The sequence below is a fragment of the Micropterus salmoides genome, unplaced genomic scaffold (genome assembly GCF_014851395.1).
Source record: "Micropterus salmoides isolate LMB-PRFRI ecotype aquatic unplaced genomic scaffold, ASM1485139v1 Ms_hic_scaffold_12, whole genome shotgun sequence".
Lineage (NCBI taxonomy): Eukaryota > Metazoa > Chordata > Actinopteri > Centrarchiformes > Centrarchidae > Micropterus > Micropterus salmoides.
This window is the reverse complement of record NW_024040263.1, coordinates 16,785,451-16,807,281: the sequence shown is the minus strand read 5'-3', so window position 1 is coordinate 16,807,281 and position 21,831 is coordinate 16,785,451. Positions and strand designations below refer to the sequence as shown.

At 40.7% G+C, this 21,831-nt stretch overlaps 2 protein-coding genes across 6 annotated transcripts; both read right to left on the bottom strand.

Moving 5' to 3' along the window:
• Positions 1-25: 25 nt before the first annotated feature.
• Positions 26-5,802, bottom strand: atad5b (ATPase family AAA domain containing 5b). Of its 2 annotated transcripts, none has more exons than XM_038713739.1 (14): positions 5,051-5,802; positions 4,627-4,956; positions 4,432-4,552; positions 4,267-4,349; positions 3,915-4,063; positions 3,399-3,561; positions 2,910-3,184; positions 2,704-2,797; positions 2,561-2,625; positions 2,193-2,391; positions 1,965-2,089; positions 1,054-1,868; positions 687-845; positions 26-290 (listed from the first exon to the last, which is right to left on the bottom strand). In XM_038713739.1, exons 1-14 carry the CDS (start codon positions 5,613-5,615, stop codon positions 176-178), a joined length of 3,258 nt encoding a protein of 1,085 aa, XP_038569667.1. In that variant the 5' UTR covers positions 5,616-5,802; the 3' UTR covers positions 26-175. The 2 variants fall into 2 exon arrangements, with proteins under 2 accessions (XP_038569667.1, XP_038569668.1); XM_038713740.1 differs by having other exon boundaries at positions 4,432-4,528.
• A 2,450-nt stretch (positions 5,803-8,252) lies between these two features.
• Positions 8,253-21,541, bottom strand: suz12b (SUZ12 polycomb repressive complex 2 subunit b). 4 transcript variants are annotated; one of them, XM_038713743.1, is made up of 17 exons: positions 21,220-21,541; positions 20,836-20,980; positions 20,232-20,278; positions 20,065-20,129; positions 19,858-19,926; positions 19,642-19,691; positions 17,812-17,897; positions 17,473-17,704; positions 17,152-17,254; positions 16,957-17,062; positions 16,635-16,812; positions 15,003-15,091; positions 14,545-14,688; positions 13,535-13,692; positions 12,361-12,559; positions 11,040-11,119; positions 8,253-10,162 (listed from the first exon to the last, which is right to left on the bottom strand). In XM_038713743.1, the coding sequence occupies exons 1-17, from the start codon at positions 21,232-21,234 to the stop codon at positions 9,850-9,852; spliced, it is 2,079 nt and encodes a 692-aa protein (XP_038569671.1). In that variant the 5' UTR covers positions 21,235-21,541; the 3' UTR covers positions 8,253-9,849. The 4 variants fall into 4 exon arrangements, with proteins under 4 accessions (XP_038569671.1, XP_038569672.1, XP_038569669.1 ...); XM_038713744.1 differs by having other exon boundaries at positions 15,003-15,088; XM_038713741.1 differs by having other exon boundaries at positions 17,152-17,257; positions 21,220-21,540.
• Positions 21,542-21,831: the final 290 nt, after the last annotated feature.

Below are 21,831 nucleotides of genomic sequence, written 5' to 3'. Positions count from 1 at the left end.
CCTGAACAATCAAAGTCCTTTATATAAAAATACATTTTATTTTATTTTCATGGTTCACACATACATGTAAAAATAAAACTTGATTTCTCATCTCAACTGCATTAAATTCATTTGACAGTATTTAGAAGGGGACAGTAATTCAGGTAAAATGAATGCACAGTAGAATAAATACTGACTAGGGTAAGGTGAGGTAGTGAGGATGTGAGCTTCGCTCTGAGAATTCTTCTGCCAGGTGTTGAATAGTTGACTTTGAGAGACCCAGGTGTAATCTGCTGAGGTACTTCAGAAACCTAATGTGAGGAGTAAGACATTTTAATTTTGTTTCTGCAAATACTGGGTCATATTTTTTTACAAAATTACATTAAACAGTCAAATTAGGGTTCAATACTTGGAACTAACATTTTGTCCAACAGTAATTCAAATGGAAGACTTAAATGATAACATCTGTTGGCTCTGATCTAACAAAAACTATTATAAATTATATTATAAATTCAGGAGGAAGCAGTGTGGTTTAAAATACTTAAAAACTACCATCATCTACCTCACGGTTAACACTGACTACCATGATGTGGCTGGGTTTGTTGTAAAGGAGTTAAAAAACAGTGCTATCATTTTATATGATTTGCTATTTGAAGTGATGACAGTCTGCCTCTTTAAATGAAATTAAAATGGTGTGTCTGGCTCACCTGACTGGCTCCTCTTTCTGTTGCTGTTCTCTCTGAAAGCGACAGATGTAACGGAGGACTGGCATGTAGTCCACACTGACAGCTTGCCTGTTCCCCAGCAGGCTGAAAGATTCACTGCCAAGCACTGTCCTGTTCAGCTCGTACCTCCTTTGGGACACACTGGAGGGGACAGGCACCAGTATGACATGGGGAAAAACAGACATTCTTCTGATTATGTGGACTGTGTCCTTTCCCAGATTCCAGAAAATTAAGGTAAGCCATTGCATGAATGGAAAATACTATATATTTTACTAAAACACCAAATGCATCCAGACTGAAGTGACAGGTAAATAATTTGAATCAGTATTGAGAAGGTGAATAGACTCACCTTGGTGCACACAGAGGTTGAAAACTAAAGCGGAAGCTCTGTCTTTTGGAAGAGGCGGGCAACGACAGTCTCTCCACCAGCCTCCCCCAGCTTATGTCTCCCAGTTCCTGTCTGTGTTTTTGGACTTCAGTCCATGCCTTGGACACCTGCCAACAGCACCTGTGACACCCCAAACCCTCAACAACAGCCTGGACTTCTGCCAGTCTCTCCTGGCTCCAACTCCTGCCCCCCTCCTCCTCGCTCATCTCATCCAACAAGCCATCTTTTATCCCAGCTCCTGTCCAGGCAAACGCCTCAGGTCTGCATGAGCCCGAAACAAGCGGCACTGCGGCTGGCATTGTGGCATCAAGGTATGACATGAGGTCAAAGAAGTCAGCCAAGGCATCCAAACAGTAGGTTGTCACTTTGGCTGCATTTTCTTCAGTCTTATCTCTTGAACTAGAGGTTCTTGAATGAGCCCTCTTTGACGATAATGATGGTCTTGGAGGAGTTTGTGTCAAACTGGAAGATGATGTGGTGTCATATTTCCCCCTGCTAAGCGTGGAGTTACTCCTGACAGATATGCTGTTGGTGGCTGATGCCTTTGGACTGACATTTCCATCCAGCTGCTGGATTTGAAGGTCAATGTCAGACAGCGCCAGCTCACTCTGCAGCCCAGAACAAGTCCCCCTGCCCACGATGTGGACTGAAGTTTCCTTGGCCTCGATGGGAAGAAGGAGCTCAAGGTTGGAGTACAGAAGAGGCACACCTCCTCTCCAGCTCTCAGCTAGAAGCCTCAGGAGCCTGAGCATGTCTATTTCAGTCCAGTACCCACACTGAAAAATAAAAAAATATTTACAGATGAAGTTAATTTTTCTTTAGATATAAGTTTACGGATTTCATATACACTCAGTGAAGATGACAGGACTTGCCTTTAGAAGGTTACGCAGTTGGTTTTGGCTCACAGGGGGGTGACCCAGCATGCTAGCAGTGCAGCCTGTGTCATATTGAGGATGTTGGAAGTCTGCATTGTCTCCTCTTTCAGTAACATTTGAGCCTATATTAGGAAATTGAGAAAATTCCTGCAAATCAGCGCTGGTATTGAATGTTTTTGGTAACAAAATCTACATCATGATTGTGATTCATTTAGAACAACTTACGCTGTACATGTGTAGGCTCCTTAGGCGAGCCTCCACTCTGAGACGCCCGTCCTCTACCACTCTGCACCCACAGCTGCAGTTGCAGCAGGCAGCGCCTGACGTCACCTCTGAAAAGTCTGATCAGGCTGCTAACGTCGTCCAATTCCAGTCGCACATTCTCAGCCAGACCCACCAGCTGCAGGTAGCTACAGACATTCTCCTTGGAATAGATGGAGTAAGTTTATGACAAACTGGGCCAATCCAGCTTATATTTGCACTAATTATTCTACATGTGTGTGGAGCCTTTAATAGTGCAGCCAAGTGCGACCTAATTCAGGAAACATGATTTCACACTGATGATGTACAAAGGTGTAGTGATAAAAACATACCACTGATGGGGTTTTGAAAATGATTTCCTCTATGCCGCAGCTGAATCTCTCTCTGAATGAGGGATCTAAGGAAGACATTTATTTAGCATCACAGCTTGTTCTCAAGTCTGTTCTATTCAAAATTACACAGTGTGAGTGTTTACCATTGGTGGTCAGAATGACTGGTCGTTTAGTGGTTGTCATGAAAGTCTTGATGGCTGCGAGGAAACCAACATCATCATCAAATATGACATCAACCTGGGAGAGTAGACAGTTGCAGATGGATCAGCCCAGACCAAACACAGGTTGTGTGCCCTCTCATAGCCATTAAATTATATGTCTTACAGTGTGGGGTTGCTGAATGGTTTACCTCTTCAAACAGAATGAGTGATGTGGCTGTCTTTTTGTTCTGTGGCACTGTTTGATCACAGCCTGGTGATGGGTTGCCGGATTTCTTGCTGTCTGGTTTTTCAGATGGCGACAGGCCACTAAAGTGTAAGTGATCTGCTTTGGCCTTCATCTTAAAATAGTTGGCCAAAGTGACTGTGGCTGGGTTAGCTTTTCCTTTGCGACTGGATTGGCCAAAGGTCTGTGCTGCTCTCTTTTTTGGGTTAGAAGTGACGTTTCTCGATGGCACTGCTTTTCCTGTTAAAGAAAAAAACACAAAGGCCTGTAAAATATGTTTATATGACATTGAGACCTCCACTACTGTCTACCGAAACACTACATAAACCTGACAACATTAGGTTTTTCACTTTTTCACAAAACAATCTCCAATGTTGCAAAGTAAGCTAGGAAGGATTTTGTATAATATACTATATTTAAAACATTTATTTGCATGCTTCTTATTACGTCCTACCAGGTAAAGTCTCAGATTTAGGAGTGCAGCTGTAATTGTTGAAATAAGTTGGTTTCAGTGGGTCCTTCCCCGACATCTCCACTAGGTGGGACTGGGTAGCCTCCTTCAGCTGGGAAAGCACCTGGCGGCCGCTCCGCTGTGAGGAGCAGTTTACCTCAAATACCTTTGATGAAAAGGAAAAAGACAAATTAAAGGATAAATCCTCTTATGTAAGTGTGATGTCCAGATGATTCATTGCCGTGTAAGCAATGTAGAACCTGGTGAAACTCATGATTTGGTCCTGTGGTACGGGCCACAAAATATCAACATTTGACGAGTAATCCATTTTGAGACTCAATTTCAAAATTGCCCTAATAACCGTTTTTATGGTCAAATATAAACTGGTTGTATGTGTGAACCCCTTAACCTTTTTCAGTTGTTTTATATTCATCTCAGGCATCTTTCAAAGCCTACTTTGGATTAGACTTGAAATATGTCAGCATGGACTCAAAGATAATGGTCAAGTTTGATTCCAACCTTGAAGCCAAGCTCCTGACAACAGGCATACACCGAGGCAGTCTTGCCCACACCTGGAGGTCCCGTGATCAGCATGGCGTTACACAGCGGCTCCTCTGTGTCGTCCTCTGCCCCAGCCTCACCCTGGAAGTCTCCACAGTCCCATGAGTCTGCACATGAGGACAGTTATTACTTAACCAACTGAAAATCCCACAAATCAAAAATTCTGTAAAATCTTGAGTCAGTAAAATAACTCTATAGTCATGTGGATTACCAAAAATAAGCCATTTGGTTATGGCTAATTAGAAACCACATTAAAAATGACCCTGAGCTGATATACAAGAGCAAAAGTGTGACAAATGCCAGCCCATACCAATACTGTTGTCTTCTTGTTTCCTTTCCTCCATCTTTCTCCTCTCGTCACACTCAGCTCTTAGTTTCCATTTCTTCAACCAACTGAATTCCAGAGAAACACCACACTTACTTCAGGTCCAATGTATCAGTGAAAGAACCAGGGGGCTACTTATAGAAAACTCACCATTGCAGTTTATTTACAGAGGCAGAGTTGCCAACGACTTCACTTGAATGCTGAGGACTGTATTTGTCCGTCCAGGGAATATCCTCAAAACTGTAATCTAGACAAAAGGGGGGAAATGTTCCTGCAATTTAAAGGATATAAAACATGCCATAAGTATATATGTTCAAAAAAACAATCAGCATATGTCAAGTTTACCTCTTTGGAGAATGTCAGAGGGTTTGAGAGACTGGAAGTAAGATTCTGTGCAATTTATCAATCCGGAGCCCGGCTCACAGTTGTTCACCAGGCCTGCTGGGCTCCCACTTTGCTGCCTCAGTCTGTGAGTGCGACTTAGCTTGTTTCTTCTGGGCTGCTCCTTGGCTGTCAGGACAGTACTTTCCTGGACAACCTGCACGGACATGTGACAGTAACCCATACCAACGAGACCACACTTGGGACGTTTGGGTACCCTCTCAGTGCTTTCATTTCCCCGTTTCCTCTTCTCTTTTATGTGGTTCTGTAGGGAGCGTTGATGAGGGGAGTTTCCTGTTTTGGAAAGGAGAGAGAGGCGACTGGTTCAGTTGGATTGCTAACCAAAGCGATGCTTATTGAGAATAATAACATTGTTGCTCATTTTCACCTGTGGATAGAGAATTCTGCAGCCTTTCGCTGGCCTTCTTCTGAAAAGTGCTGAACACTGTTCGGGCTGGAAATGCTGGGTTAGATGTTTGGATTTCATCCAGACAGCAGTGCAGAGCCGAGGGTGACAACTGTCCTCTCCAGGAGGGCCCATTTTTCTCTGTCAGGTGAAAAACTGAAACAGATAAACGCTGCTCACTTTTCACCAGTTGCACATCTTCACTCTGAGGAGCCGATTCCTGCAGCTTGTTTACATGCTGATCCTGCTTCCTATCACTGGTCCGTTTACTCTTGCTGTGCCGCGCTGTATGCACGAAAATTGGTGCAATTTTAATGTATTTAGCGCAAAAAGTCGAATCGGATGTTTCATGACTGGAGCAGCTTGACTCTGTTAACACTAACGGAATCACCTCGGCGGCTCGCTGGCGGTCTTTGCTTGGACGCGAAACATCTTTACAGGTCTTACTTCGTTTGAGTTTGTTTCTCATCATAAAGGGCTTCAAATAACGGCTTGACTTAAAGACTTCTCGGTGGCATTTTGGCTTTGGCGCTGGGCTGTCATGCATGATGCGGCGGTAACGTTAACGTCAACAAGCGACGTTAACTTTAGGCAAAACTGTCCATTTTCTTTTTACACCGACCAAGCTAGCTAAGCGTATATTTTATCAGAATTAATTTAAGTATAAAAAGGTAAACGCTACAAAAAATGCACCACACCTCTGGAGACGTCACTGATTCGTGCTGCGACTAAACATCCCAACTGCTCCGCAATGACGTTTAAAACAAGCGCGAGAAGTTCAGTGTAGCCAAAGATCGTACATTTACAGACAAATCACGCTGAGGCTCTCGTACAGCTTAGAAAGCGATTTGATTCAGAAAAGACAAAAGTCGTTAAATCTACTCATCACAATCGCTTAAATGTTTTTTTGTGAGATAAGATGACAACATACATGTGTCATCTTATAATTTAAAGTTTTATAGTTTCTCTCTAAAACCACAACTCCACTACGGTTTTTTCTCACACAGAATAAAGTGCAGAGTGACAGCTCTTGCTGTTGTAATTTGCTTTTGTGTATCTTTGTGTTTTGCAGTCCTAAATAAAAGAAAACAACTTGTCATAATGTCTAAAACGCGATTATTATTGGCTGCAAAAGATGAGACGGGTGATGTGGGGGTTTTGAAAGTGCTGTTACAGAATATCAGGACATGAAACGTCCTACTATAGTTAGGATTGTAGATGTCTTATCAGAGGCAAATTAGCACAGCATCCCTTGAAAAAATACACTGTTTATTTGATAGAATAAACCAACATGACATGTTGCTCTCCAACATTAAAGTTGAACCTAGACTCAAAAGCAATCAGCTTAAAGCGCAAGACATTGCATTTTTATGGTCTGTTCACTGCCTTGACCAGTATCAGCTTTTACCTGTATGACCGACTTCAGTTTCAATTTCAAAATCTGAGACAGATTGCTATGGAGCAACCCCTAGGACTCTCTTGATTATTGGTCCCAGGCTGAAAATTAAGGTAACAGCGGTGGTACCTTTGTTCAAGAGAGCAGACAGCCCCAGTCCAATATTATAGTACCCACTGTGTCCTCAGAACAAGATTACTTTAACTAAGAGTCACCCGAGGAAAGATGCTGACAGTGTGGAACATATTAACACACAAAGAAGAAAGAAAATAAGGAATGTAGAAAGCTAGAAGGTGATAAACAGAAGTCTAATAAAATTATTTTGGTGTCAAAGCTCTAACTTGAGCGTATTTGTTCTTTACCAAGTTTCAACTCAAGGTTCTCTTAATCGCTTGTTCGAGTACGAGGAGAGCACAATGCAGTGTGTATACACATACAGTGGGGAGAACAAGTATTTGATACACTGGTGATTTTGCAGGTTTTCCCTACTTACAAAGCATGTAGGTCTGTAATTTCTATCATAGGTACACAGAGAGGGAATCTAAAACAAAAATCCAGAAAGTCACATTGCATGATTTTAATATATTAATTTGCATTTATTGCATGACGTAAGTATTTGATAAATCAGAAAAGCAGGACTTAATATTTGGTACAGAAACCTTTGTTTGCAATTACAGAGATTATACATTTCCTGTAGTTCTTGACCAGGTTTTCACACACTGCAGCAGGGATTTTGGCCCACTCCATACAGAACTACTCCAGATCCTTCAGATTTTCAGGGCTGTCGTTTGACCAGTTCCTGCCATGTAGTTCTGGGCTGATCCCTCACCTTCCTCATGATCATTGATGCCCCACGCGGTGAGATCTTGCACAGAGCCCTAGCCCTAGCCGGGAGATTGACCGTCATCTTGAACTTCTTCCATTTTCTAATAATTGCGCCAGCAGTTGTTGCCTTCTCACCAAGCTGCTTGCTTATTGTCCTGTAGTCCATCCCAGCTTTGTGCAGGTCTACAATTTTATCCCTGATGTCCTTACACAGCTCTGGTCTTGGCCATTGTGGAGAGGTCGGAGTCTGTTTGAGTGTGTGGACAGGTGTCTTTTATACAGGTAACGAGTTCAAACAGGTGCAGTTAAATACAGGTAATGAGTGGAGAACAGGAGGGCTTCTTAAAGAAGAACTAACAGGTCTGTGAGAGCCGGAATTCTTACTGGTTGGTAAGTGATCAAATACTTGTTTTGCAATAAATGCAAATTAATTATTTAAAAATCAAATTTTGTTTTAGATTCCATCACAGTTTAAGTGTACCGATGATAAAAATTAAAGACCTCTACATGCTTTATAAGTAGGAAAACCTGCAAAATCAGCAGTGTATCAAATACTTGTTCTCCCCACTGTACACACACACACACACACACACACTTTCACTTAAGGGGGTACTCACTTTTGTTGCCTGCAGTTTAGACATTATTGGCTGTGTGATGTCTTATTGAGGGGACAGCAAGTTTACACTGTTATACAAGCTGTACACTCACTACTTTATATTGTAGCAAAGTGTCATTTATTCAATATTGTCACATGAAAAGTTATAGTCAAATATTTACAAAAATGGGTGTATTCATTTGTGAGATATAGATATGTATTTTTTTTCCCCCCTTCCCAGATGTTTTAACCTGCAGTGAATGGTATCACTCAGACTGGGATATTGTACAACAGGAATTGCGAGGCTGAGATGGAGAGAGCAAAATGATAGCTAATATCCAAAATGGCTAAAACATTACAGACATGAATAAGGTCAAATTTATTTTATTTCTTTAAATATAAAAATCCCCTTAGCCAGAGTGTACAGTTCAATTTTTAACAGGGTGTTTTGACAAATAATGATAAATGTCTCCCTTTTCCCCCCCAGATGAATACAGAAACCTTTCATGCTTACTGGAAGGAGGAAATGTATTGTTCATTTGGTTGTCCACAAGAGAAGTATGAAATAATGAATGGTGATCACCAATTTATGTGCACACTACAAAACTACTGCTGTTTGTTTTTTTTGTTTAACTTGTCATAGAATGAACAAAAGAAAAAGATGCCCCCAAAAAAAAGAAAAAACAAAAAAAAAGAACTAAGAGCCTGATGAAGATATTCCCCTTTGGCATAAACTGCACCTAACAGGACAGACGACGGACTTGGACCTGAAAACCAAACCACCATCAATCTGTCAATCTGCACGACTAAACATTTGATGTGATTACATGTACACATTTCTGTCAAACAGCTACTGATACTCAGAACCCATGTTTAAAACAAAAAAAACCCAACATGTTTAAGATTGTAATTCAAAACATGTTCAAACCTCAAAGTGAAAAGAAACTACAGGTGCCAAGAATCATCAGAAAACTGTTGACTTTTGTCTTACAATGCTATGCACTCTATACAATACACAGGTGATGTGCTGCTGGTTGTTTCAGTAAATCTTAGGAAAAAGAAAATATTCAGAAAGGTTGAGTTCCCTGGCTTTCCTTGAGCTATTATCAATGCAGGCCAAAAGGCTTACTTCTGGTTGATGAAGTAGGAGTTTTCAGTTTCTTCTTTTGTCCAGGATCCAAGGCTTACAGTATTACGCTATTGTCACTGCAACCTACCAGCAAAACCCACAATCCATTTTGGGATCCTAACACAAGCTTTATTTACTCTACACATTGATGACAAGTGTAGATCATTTTACTGTAATATTCTGTTAACTGTATGACCCTTCAAATTAATGTCATTCACAACAGTGAAATCAAACACGCTAGTTTATCCACTGATGTCAGTGGAAAAGCTGCATTAAACATTTGGCGCAGCATGAATATAAAAAACAAAAAGACAATTTCAAGGTAAGCTTTCTAAATACAAAACACCAAGTGCTAAAATAATCAGCTAAAAAGGATAAGTTCTCAACAAGGTTATTGTGTATGTGTACAAATAATCAAGTGATAATGTTACCAATACAGTTTTGACTGTAGTCTTGACACAGTTGTCTATAACAAGGACACACCAAAAGGCAGTCATGCCACATCAGAAGACTGTTCACCCTCTCATCCAAAGACAGATACTTCATTGGCTCCTACAAAATGCATATTAAGTAGGTTCAATGGACATTATCAAGTCCTTTAAATTCCTGTTTTGTGTAGGTGTTGTGATTCACTTTTATATAGTTCATATTTGGTTCAATTCTCAAGTTCCAAAAACATAGTTACCTTGTATACTGGTCTGCTTCAGGTCAGATCCTCCGGTGACCACTTCTCCCACCTATCTAAGCACCAAAGGGTTGGTAATGTTCATTAAAGAAAAAACAAATCAATAAAAACAAAACAAAAATCCCCACGACAATCATTGTTCCATCCATCATCAGTCCGTTAGTGCGCTTTTTGTCCTCTTGCCCTGTTTCCCCCCAGTGGAGGTGACGGCGTTGCCGTTGCAGGCTCCTGCTGATACCAGAGTCTGGTCCTGCTGCACCTCCTCAGCGACCGGCAGCTCCTCTTGGATCTGTCGGAGACGGGCCATAGCACGGTCAATGGTGGCTGTGCTCACCAGGTTGAAGTCGTGCATGCTGACTAGATGCAGGAGGAAGTTGCGGCACAGGTTACGGCGGATGATGTGGGCACCGCTGTTCTCCGCGAAAAGCATGATGGCCTGATTCATCTGGTTGTCTGCTATGAAACTGCAGGGACAATAGAGAACAGAAGAGCTTAGTTTTTGTTTCATCAGATTGATGGGACAGGAGCAGCTGTCTCAAAATGTACAACTACATTATATAAAACTACTGTCTATTTGACGAAATACCACAGATCCAATGGATATACTGTACATATAATGCTTTACAATGAAGTGCTTTGGATTTGTATTCAATCTGTAGAGGCCCTCCTGTTTAACACTCATTACATTTGGTACTGTTTAGTTTTCCATGGCAACAAAATTCAAGAAATTGTCATTGGTGTTCAGGTAGGGCTGGGTGATATGCCCCCCCCCCAAAAAAAGATGAATAAATAAATAAAAACAAACTAATCATTTGATTTCGTTAATTACCACGATAAATGTCAAATCATTATTTCTTTCAAGTTTAAAGGTTGGTTTTGGCTCCTGAGTGAAAGTTAAGAGACAAGATGGTTATTTGTGGTTTCAAACTATTCTTTATGACATGACAAACACTTGGCAAACAGTGCATCACTTAACAAATCTGAGGCAGAACATTTGTGATAAAAAAAAAAAAAAAACACATATGCATGAGTAAAATCAAGTAAATTCTTTTTTCAGTCCCCTTTCCTCAACAAAATAAATATCTTAATAGAAATATTACATGCCAATTAATTAGTGATTCAAATGAATTAAATCAAACAATTATTGTACATTTGTTATATTATTACTGAGGAAGATTACATCACTGGTCTATCGCCCAACCTTACGTTCAGGCAAGCAACCATCAAAAAGAAAACTACATAAATACACAACCATTACACTGCTTAAAGAGCAGCTCTAGGAATACTGTATGAGGATAGAGTAACGTCCAACATCTCCCAGCGTGGTTGCACTGAACATACCCATGCTTCATGACGTGCAGGTTCCACAGCTTCATCACTTCCTTCTCTCCCTCATTGACATCTGTGAACTCATCCAGTTGCTGTAAGTAAAATAACAAAAACGTACAAATTATGATGATGCAATGAGAAAAGCTAAAACAACCACAACCCCTAACAGGACAATGTATCTCACACTCCTATACTTGTGAACAGACTGTAATGGAGGCTGGTCTTGAGAGCAATGAAACAATTTTAACGATGATCCATTCATTTTAGGAATTTTCTCTTAGCCCTGATAGGGCAATGAGTCGTGATAAGACATTACAGAAAGTGATGTTAGCAGGCTCAGGAAATCAATACTGAAGTGATAAAAATGTTGTGTACGGGTGTAAGAGCAAGCTGAGGAAGTGTAGTTGGCAACAGCTTTTGCTCTGAGCACTTTTTTAGTTATTTATGGGGGAGTGAGGCTGACCCAAATGCTCTGTTGCCATGGTAATCAGACACCGAAATCTTTATTCCGAAGCTTAATTTTTAGGTTTTGTTTTTCCTCCTCTTTTATGGGCACCTCAGAAACACTCAAAACCAACCACTTTTGTTCTGTTTAAAAACATTTGAAGAGTCCGATTGTTCAAGTTTTCTGGCCTCAGTCGAAGGTCACCCCACAATTCACCGACTTCATTGCAGGCTTCTTGCTACCTGCATTAGTGAGGTGAACACACTTGTTTTTAAGAGACAAAAGTGTTGCTGTCCATCTGAATAAATGATAATTACCAAGTAAGATGCAGAGAAAGCAGCTTTCAAGTCATAATGCGGTCAACTGCTTCCAGCCAATCTTAACATTATAATGAAAGATAAGTGTTACAATCTCGTGAGAGGCCAGCTGTTGCAAGAAGCGCCGGTGAAAACGTACGTCATAGTCGGAGTTTAGGAAATAAAGTCGTGCTAGCAGTTCCTCTACATTTCCAACCGGCGTTTCCTGCAACAACTCACCTCTCATGAAATTTAATATTCAATATAATTGTCTTTCAGCAAGACTTTTGTTTCCCGTTAAAAACAAAGGGTATTGCCAGGAGTCATTTGTATGGATCCTTTCCATGATGTTACCAGACACCTCGTTTGGCAAAAAGAAGCACTTTTTGTGGACGTAATTTTGATGGGTGTAATTGCCCCGTAGGAATACGTTGCAGCCCCTGTAGCGTGTTTGCTATTTTTCCTACTAGTCATTTCGACACAACAATGTGTGAAAATAGGGACCAAATTTAAAAACACCAAAAATAGTGCTACATCTTAATTCAATAGTGAAACCAGACACAGAATGCCACAATGAGTAATGGCTTCTCACCGTGGCAGTCTTCTCTCTAAGCCACTCTGGATCCCTCTCGTCCTCACTGTCCTCTTCCATCTCCTGGGGCCGCAGGGGCATGCAGCTGTCACTGTGGAAGTACAGACGGTTGTGTCCACTGACGTAGGTCCTTTGCTGCTCCAACTCTCCGTCCTCGGTCTCCAGGAACTCTGATAGACTCGGTTTGGTCCTCTTGGGCCTAGTGGAAGTGGGGGGGAAGAGGACACAGATCTATGTAGGCTGGAATTTCAAATCTTCATATTCTCATTTGTTAGAGATAGATACATTTATTTATACACTGATAGTTTCCTCAACACATTATATTCAAATTTCAGCACTCATATACAAACTAATGAAATAACACCCTCAGGCTGAATTTGTTATTACAATATGCAGCAACATTTGGGCAAAAGTCTCAGAGTAAATGTTTCACAAGTTGTCAAAATGCAACCAACTATCAAAAAGAAAAAAAGATGAATCACTAAAGACGTCCCAGTCCAATCATACCGGCTATAATAAAACTGATCAACATGCTACTCTTTTATTGAACTCCACTGTGTTCAGTCCAAATGAAAACAGGTCTGTTGTCTGGTTAAAGAGATCCTTTATGAGGGAAGCAGCTTCACTCTGTAACACCACTTTACAACCACGATTTGTATTTGTTTTAGTTCCAATAAATCTAACAGAGCGAGTCTTCTCTCTAGTAGATTGCAAGAGATTCATGTCAAATTTCAGGAGTCTCATTCTCCCAGTAAACTTTTCATCCCATGTCAGTAATTTAAACTTATAAAAATGTTTTTTTAAAAACAAGGTCCTTCAGGATGTGGATGAAGTAGATCATGAAAAATGTGTGTCAGATTTAATAAGCTGCAGCTGTTATTTAAATGTTGATTAAATATTCATCAGACATTAAAAAAATATCAAACTCTATATGGGCAGAAAAAAAAAAAAAAAAAAGACTGATTAGGAAAAATATATGAAAAAATGATAAATCACATCTTGAATTTTCCCCCCCACACACAAACGTGTCCTTCCTCTTTAAAAAAAACAAAACAAAAAAAACAAACCCAGTTTGAATCCAGCTCATTGCTTATGAACAGTTCATTAAAGTTAATTAAATTGATTAGATCAATTCATCACTAAACCATTCCAAATGAAAGGTTTAAAAGTTTACCTGCAAACCAGTATGTGAGTTACTGCAGTCCTCTTGACGGGGCCATTGCGGCTGAAAGCAAAGCCAGGTTGGCTGTGGATGTCCTGAGGGTTGCCAACGTATGAGCCGTCGTAGCACTCATTGATGGACACGTCTATCCGTGCCCCTTTAGGGTGAGGCTGTAAATTTTACAAAAGGAAAATTAGTAAAAGTCTACAGGAAATTGCATTCAGCAAAAAAAACAAAACACACATAAGGCCTGGTACTTATTCTGATCAAGGGGAACCTGTCACCGTCTGTCACAGTTAGCAGTAGGATTCCTCACAGGGTAAGCCACATTGTGCTTTCAATAAAAAGTGCCTGTTCAGATAGGTGCCCACCTAGAAGTATTTTAAAAGAGAAACACGGAGAAGCAACTAGCTGCAAATAGGTGGTAATAGACTAGTTTTCCCAGACCTCTTGTTAAACAGCGGTTGTCCTTTGTGGTTTGACTGATGATTTGCCCTGCAACTTGAACCATTTAGCATTTTTCTTTTTGCAGTGTGCGACACACAGGGCGCCGCCCAACTTGCCTGAAAGCTACATGCTGCCGTCTTCCTTTTAACTATGAGTTCAAAACAATGTTAGCAGTCTGTTTGCCAAACGGATTTTTATTTATTTTTTTTTTTTTAAACACAACGCCTGCATTTTTCTTGCATATGTAACACAAGTAAAAGGTGAGCAGGTGCACACTCAACCTGAGGTGCCCACCCCCCAGGAAACACCAGTAAACAGTCCCCTGTGTGTGGTCTGCAAACTGTGAAAGGGTACAAAGAGCAGAGGCAAGGACATTTGTCATCACATGTGTTAAACAGAACTTACCTCTTCATTATAACAAACGGCTTGAAAAACCATGATTATGTCTTTCTATGTATTTTACAATTTATCCACCAAGCTGTTTGTTATTTTGTCGACTTCAAAATTGGTTGAAATCAGGTGGTGTCTTCTGAAGACAAGCGACTAGCCCCAACCACGCACACTCCGTTCCTTACCACATAGTTGAAGATGAAGCGGGAGTGGGAGAGTTTGAGGTGTTTGAGCAGGCTGTAGAGTTTGCTGCAGTTCAGAGTACACCAGGGACAGTGAAGATCATCTCTTGCCTCCGTTTGCTGCCGCGTGTTATTGTTGTACAGGAACTGAACAAGGACAAATCACATTAGCTGCAAGCTAAATCAGAGAAGGTAAACTTAGCGCAGATGTAAATGGGTGATATGGTGACAGTATTGCATAACATCAGAGTTACAGTCACATTTTGGTTCACAAACCCTAAGGACCGGGTGGCCAACACAGTCAAAACTGTTGATACTTTAAATGTCTCAAAATGTGACGGTAATTCCAAACATTTAGAAAAGAAACAGACCACAAAAGACATTTTGCTTTTCAGCCACCTCACCAAAAGATTCTTGTAAATCAGTGTCCCAGTCGTATTTGTTACCGTAGTGTGGTGTACCTGATAAAATATACGGAGCTTCTGCCGCGGCTCACACGGGACCTGCTCTTTCCTCGTCTGAATGTCTGTGCTGACTGACTCTTTCACTGCTGACGGGAACAGATGATGGAGAGGTTATTTCTTAAAGAATCACCAAAATCATAAAAGTCGATTTGATACATTCAGCATCAAGATTTGAAATGACAGCACACATATTTCAGTTGCTAAAGACCCTTTCAGACATGGAATATGAAACATTGGTGGCTTCATCCACCTGTTAAAAGTAATGGCTTTTTGGTATTTAAACATAGCTCTCCGTTATGTTAAAAAAAAAATGACAGAACCATTACAAATACAGCAGCAATGTTCCTACAATTTCTGGAGAAAAAAAAACAACCCACAAGTCTATTATACCTTTCTACCACAACAGCTGGCATGTAATCAAAAGAAATTTAAAGCATTTATAGGTCTTATGGGTTGCATCAGCAGTGCAGTTGAATTAATGTTTCTCTGTGGCTTAATTAAAAGGTGGGGTAAGCAATTCTAATCAAATACATTTGTGAAATTCTGCAAATATCCCCTCATGGTCGCCTAGCTTTCCGTTGTGTGTGTGTGAGCTCAAAATAAATCTGTTGTGTACCATAACGTACACAGTTGTGGCTCGGCTCACAGACTTCAGCTTACTTTCTAGTTTGGAAAGATCTGCTGTTATAGCAGGAGATTTGCGAGTATCGCTCTCTGGAGCTGGTGTGGTGGCTCTGGTACCGTCTCGTCCTCTCTGCATGTTAGCTTCGCAGCAGCTTGCCACCTCACAACTTAGCTAACGTTAGTTACATTACTTGCTGGATCGTCGTTCGCTCTATATCATGGCATCTGTCATGGAATTTGATTTCTCCAGAATTTCTTACCCCACCGTTAATGACCATCATGCATCATGTTGCCTATGCAACCCCGTAGACACCCCAATGTTTTCTTCCACATTTCTTAGTTTATTAGTAAATACTTAACATATACAATCTGCTGCCCTTTTCACACTGCCCAAACAGTTAAAATGACAAGATGTTATGTAATGACCGTAATTCCCATTTGCTCACGTACAGTGCGCAAGCATTTTCTCTCACACACACTTACCCCAATCAAGACTTCTAGAGGAACATGACAAGGGCCTTATTCAAAAGAGTGATATGTTAAGTTACCAGCAACATTAATGGAGTGAAGTGTATGTCTGAAAGGGACTTAACAGTTATGACTCACTGAGTGCCTTTTTCCAGATTCAGTTACAAATAGACGATCCCACACCAATATTAACAGTGGGTGAAAAATCCCAAATCATGACCCATTCAGCTTTGCTCAGAGAATCTGGCATGAAAAAAAGTGATCTTTAGTTCTTTGTTTGGTGCAGTTTATGAACACTTTTGCAGTACTTATTATAACAGAAGGTGGACTCTGTATGAACTGTGTATGTCCCCTGCCATCCTTCATCATCTATGGATGTTTTCTGCCTCCTGCTCTTAAGTGTAATTCAAGCTGCAATAAAAAAGGATTCTGTAAAAAGCAATATTGAAAGAAATGCTCCACATCACAGAGCATTTCAAAATAATGCTTCATCTTAAAAACAAAGTTAAAGCTACCTTGCAGTGTTTTTGTACTTACTCATGAGGGCAGCTCGGTGGTTGCTGGTCCTAGTCTCCATAGGGGTGAAGCTGTCAGAGTTACGGGTAGCAAGGGGTTTGGCCACGGGGGCAGTGGACTTTCCACTAGCATCACCTGTCCAACGCAGCATGAACTGCAGTGTGGGTCCCTGAGAAAATGTCTCAAATGGTGGCAGTCTCTGTGGGACAGTTATACAGAGTAACAAGATATGAAAGGGACATGAGGACGGGGATATTCCAAGGGATCTAAATTGCAGCTCCTTGTGTAACACACACAAAAAAATATCACACTCCCAAGCATACACATGTACAAACCCCCCTACCTTTCCATCAAGAATGGTTTCCCATGTAGCTCGCTTCTTGCTGACAGGGCTGTCCTCCATCCCTTGCATTGACACCTCGTATTCCCCATCCAGCAGCTGCAATCTCCTGCAGAGAACAAATATAAAAAAAAAAAAAAAAGGTAAGGTCAAAGGAACAATATTGGGGGGGGGGGGGAATTCATGACAAAACCTTACCTATTCTTATCAAAGACAGTCATCTGTGCAACAAAGGTCTCTGTGGCCTCTCCTTCATCTCTATGGGATGAACTTCTCTTCTTTCTGCAAGGAGTATCTGTAACTTCTTAGCACATAAACAAAAATTTCATAACTAGCCAGCAACCATTTCAGTTACATCAAACATTGTTTTTGCAGATGCACCCTCCTTGGCTCCTTGCAAACAGCATATTGCTGTTGCCCAATTCTAGCCAATTATTCATTTCAACACGAACTGTGCTCCGGCACAAAAAAAAGAAAGAAAAAGAAGAAAAGAAGGAGGCTGCAATGTGGATGTCCTACCAATATTCTCATTGGACTCTCCATTGACCAGACCATTAGTTTCCCTTCTCCCTGTGCGCGACACCCTGAACAGGAGTGAATAGGACTTGACCATGTGGCTGTTGCTGGGCTCAAACTCGTTGCTGGAGACCAGTAAGGAAGGGTAGGAGCCAGGCTTTGTTTGGTTACTGTCAGGATTCAAAGGCACCTGCTTTTTACCTGTAGGCACTTGCTTAACCGGGCAGCTGACATCCTGGAAGAAAAACAACTGAATTTAACAGACAAAAATCACTAGTAAGTGATGGCAGATGAAATGACTTAACTGAAGTGAGAGACTGGCTCAATAATATTTTACTTCACCTTGCGTTTTTTATGGCAGACTTTGACAAGTAGCACCTCTAAGGACACGGAATTTTGTTCGTTTTCTGAATTCTGAGATGGCTTTTCTGTAAAGCAACAACAACAAACAGTCTAGTATCAATCTAGGGCCCCGTTTCAGAAAGCGGGATTAGTGAAAATTCTGAGTATGTTAAGCCTGAGATGAGGGAAACTCTGGGTTTTCTGTTTCAGAGAGCAAGATCAGATAATCCCTAGATCAGCAACTCCAGCAACTGATGCTGTGAACCTAACCTCCTCGGGAGGAGGTTAGGTTCACAGGACAAGTTGGAAAACCGTCAGTTTCTCTCTGACTCCTCCCCTCCTGCGGAGCGCCTGAGGCGGCTGTCTGACACACAGTTTCATTTCCTCATTCATTCTGTCGATATCAAAGCACATCTCTGAACGCATTTACAGCTTTCAAAAAACAAACACAAAACTTTAAAATCCCGGTTAGATAGGCTATTAGTTTTTAGACCACTTTATGATCCATCTGTCATCGATGTAAGGACAGATCTCCGCACATTGTGGAATCTATGTCGGTCTTTAGGTAGGCTATAACGCTGTCACTCTGTGGACAGTTGCACTGAAAACACTTACAGGGGCTACATTACAGCTTAATAAATATAGCCTTCCTATTTCCGAATGTAATGGGCTGTAGCACTTCATCATTCATTAAGGAAATTCCAGTCTGGTAAATGATGAATGAGCAACGCTGTGTAGTAACCTAATATTGTTAACACACTGATCCTTCTTCCACTCCTGCGTTTTAGAGCCTATCATGGTCCATGTTGGCATGCATTCATATTACTAGCTCCACCTGATTTAAATGGAGGCTCTGCCTTTATTTACTCGTTGCCATGGTGAATCGTATCATCGGAGCTCCATTGACGATGGCTTCCCCCATCAGGCTCAACATACTCAGAGTTGACTGAACTTATTCTGATCAACTGTTCTGGAACCGAAAGTTCAGAGTTTCCTATCTCAGGTCAATCAAACCAGAGCTCAGGGATAAACTCAGAGTTTGTTAAGCCTGCTTTCTGAAACAGGGCCCTGGTGTCCACTTTTGATTCACAACAAAATCCAAGATAATATTAAAGTGAGGCACACATGATTTTCATTTTTATCTCTATGTACTAGTTGTAAGACATCTTCTGCGTCACTCCTGAGGGAAAGTGTCTCCTTCTGTCACTAGTGTAAGTGTGCGTTTACATTTATTTTTTGCAAACTGCTTGCTTAAACCCCATTCCATACCATGCTTGGTGTCATGACAATAAATCACTTTAACAAAGAGTGTTTACATAGGCACTAGTATCTTTGTTTTGATCTTATCCAGGATACAATGTTTACATGAACATGAGAAACCTGGTTATTAACATCACTGCAGACATGATTTTAACAGTATCCATGTTTCTGATCATCTGTGTGCCGTTGTGTCTTGATTAATCACCACATCCACCATGTTCTGTACCAACAAAGACTGATCAGAAGGCTGGATAAGGTGTTTAACTGCCACCGTTTCCTGTTTTCTATCAGAATACTCCATGTAGCGTATTTAGGTTTCTCAAAACTATAATAAGCCCTTATCCAGGTTTCTAAGACCAGAACATAATGTTTACATTCGCAACACTTAATCAACATACTCCAAAAAAAAAAAAAACAACAACAACCCTACAACCCTGATCATAACCTGGATACAAGTGACAATGATATATAAACTTTTTTATCCAGACAATTTTATATGCATTTTTTGCATCTCACTTTAAAAGAAACATACCAAACACAAGTAATTTATAAAAAGTAAAGTGTGCTTACCATCCTTATGGAAGAACCCAGTGAAGGTTAACTGTAGATGTGAAGACAAACTAAAGAACCAATGGGAAAAATGCACATGTGAAACTGAGTCATAAGTGCTCAAACTGTCAATATGAATAGTCACAAATTGTGTAAATGCTGCTTCTCTGGTATTTTAGTCTCTAAAAACTATCCAGCTATAAAAAGGGTCACCTCCACATTTGTTAGCTGTGTTACCTTGGAGAATCCTGCTCTCCCTTCATCTTCTCCACCTTCTGCAACATATCATCCACTTTGAATGTTTTCCTGGGAGGAAAGGATTCAAAGTCAAGTAAATACATAAAAAATGTAAGAATCATCTAAAAACTCTACTGGTGGATCATCACATGTATCAAAAAGGAACTCTGTTCATATAGATACCATGAAAGACATCAGATTTCATACCTTCTGGCATTTGATCGACCGTTTCTGTGAGACATGAAAGTCAACGTCCTGTGCAAAAATATTGGCTAAGATGAGGGGGAAAATAAGAATGAATTAATGACTTAATCCCATTGGGCTGGCTAATCAATAACATTACTGAAGAAAAATATGTATATTAATTTACTTACTGCAATCAAGTTCCTTGTGCGGAGAAATCTGTATATCTGAGTTGGTTCTGGGAGGAGATACAAAAGTTATGGAGATGTTTAATTTGGACACAGCCTCAAAAAAAGTTAAACCTGGAACCCAATAAAATTTGTAACAACAAAAAAAGGTCTGTTCTGTGTTTTACAAAAGTACAGTTATCATGCTTCATGAGACAGGCCTCTCTATCAGTCAGCTGCCATTCAAATTCTCTACGTCGGTGTTTGAGAAATTAATCCACATTATTGCTAATACATGCCAAAATATGGGGGTGTTAACAGGTGGTGGCTGATTCGGCAAAACATCCAACAACCAAAGAAAAACTGATAATAAATACGCTGTCATTGATTCCAGTCGGATAATCGCTGCATATAGTAATCATGAGATTTGTAACGTTATAGTTACAACAATCAATATTTGGGGATCCCATCAGAATTAGTTAGACTCCGGAGGTCTGTCAGCCAAAACCAGATATTGAAAACAAAGTAAGTAACAGTAAACCTAAGCCGGTAGCTACACGCTTAATTAAAGCATGTTTGGCCAAAACAGAAAAGCCGCATTGCAAAGTGACGAATGGTGAAATCTCACTTTCAAAGGCCTGTAGGAACAGCTCATGGTCGGCCTGAATCTGCTCCATCTTCGGCTTCTTCACAGAGTTCATCATTGCTGATGAGGCAGGGTACACCGCACCGTTAGCTTTGCAACTCGCCCCACTCATAATATGACCTGAGTTCTGCGAGTGAAACAACAACAACACTTATCAATACATAAATTATTACAGAACAAATGGTGGCAATACAACACGTTAGCAGATAGCAGTCGGGGCGAGCTAGCTCAGCTAAAATCACAATGCTAACATGTTAGTTTGCTTTGTATTTCAGCGTAGTATCCATTAGTTTGTTCAAACTGGAATTGGCGAAAAATCTAAAATCCGCGTGTGGTAGATATCAGTCACAAATAAAGGCAACCTACCCTGGCCGATGGCATTAATTTGTTAGCCTCGCTGCCTCCAGCACAAGCCTGGCAGACTCAACAGCAGAAACCCATGAAGATGAAGAGGAGGCGACGAGACGCTGGCTAGTTAGCTAGCAGTGCTAGCATGGTTAACTAGGAAACAAACCTCCGTACGGCTGAGGTTCCACCGCATTCAACTATCACAAATGTCGTTTGATATCGGAGAAGTTTGGAGTATTTCGGCTGAAATTAATATTCTATCTGTAATTTATTGTCGGTGTGGTCTCCTTCAATTTGTACTGAACAACAGAGTATTAGTCAGTTCTCAGCCAATGGGAGACGGCCTAAGAAAATCCAGCGCTGTGATTGGCTGCTGGCCTCCGGAGATGACATACAACCCGCTCTCGCTTTCTGCGATTTTGCGGGAAATCAAGTTTATCAGCATTCACATCAAGGCGATCCTGCGGTCTCTTCTTCATATGGGACTTGATATTTCCTCTACTTGAATGTACGTTGTTAAAGGAATGTATTGCATGGAAAAATGAACTATGGCCTGCAATAAATGCAATCTCCAAAACACTGTCAAAAGCTTATGGTTAGGGGGATTATTATCTCATAGTACTTCTTAGG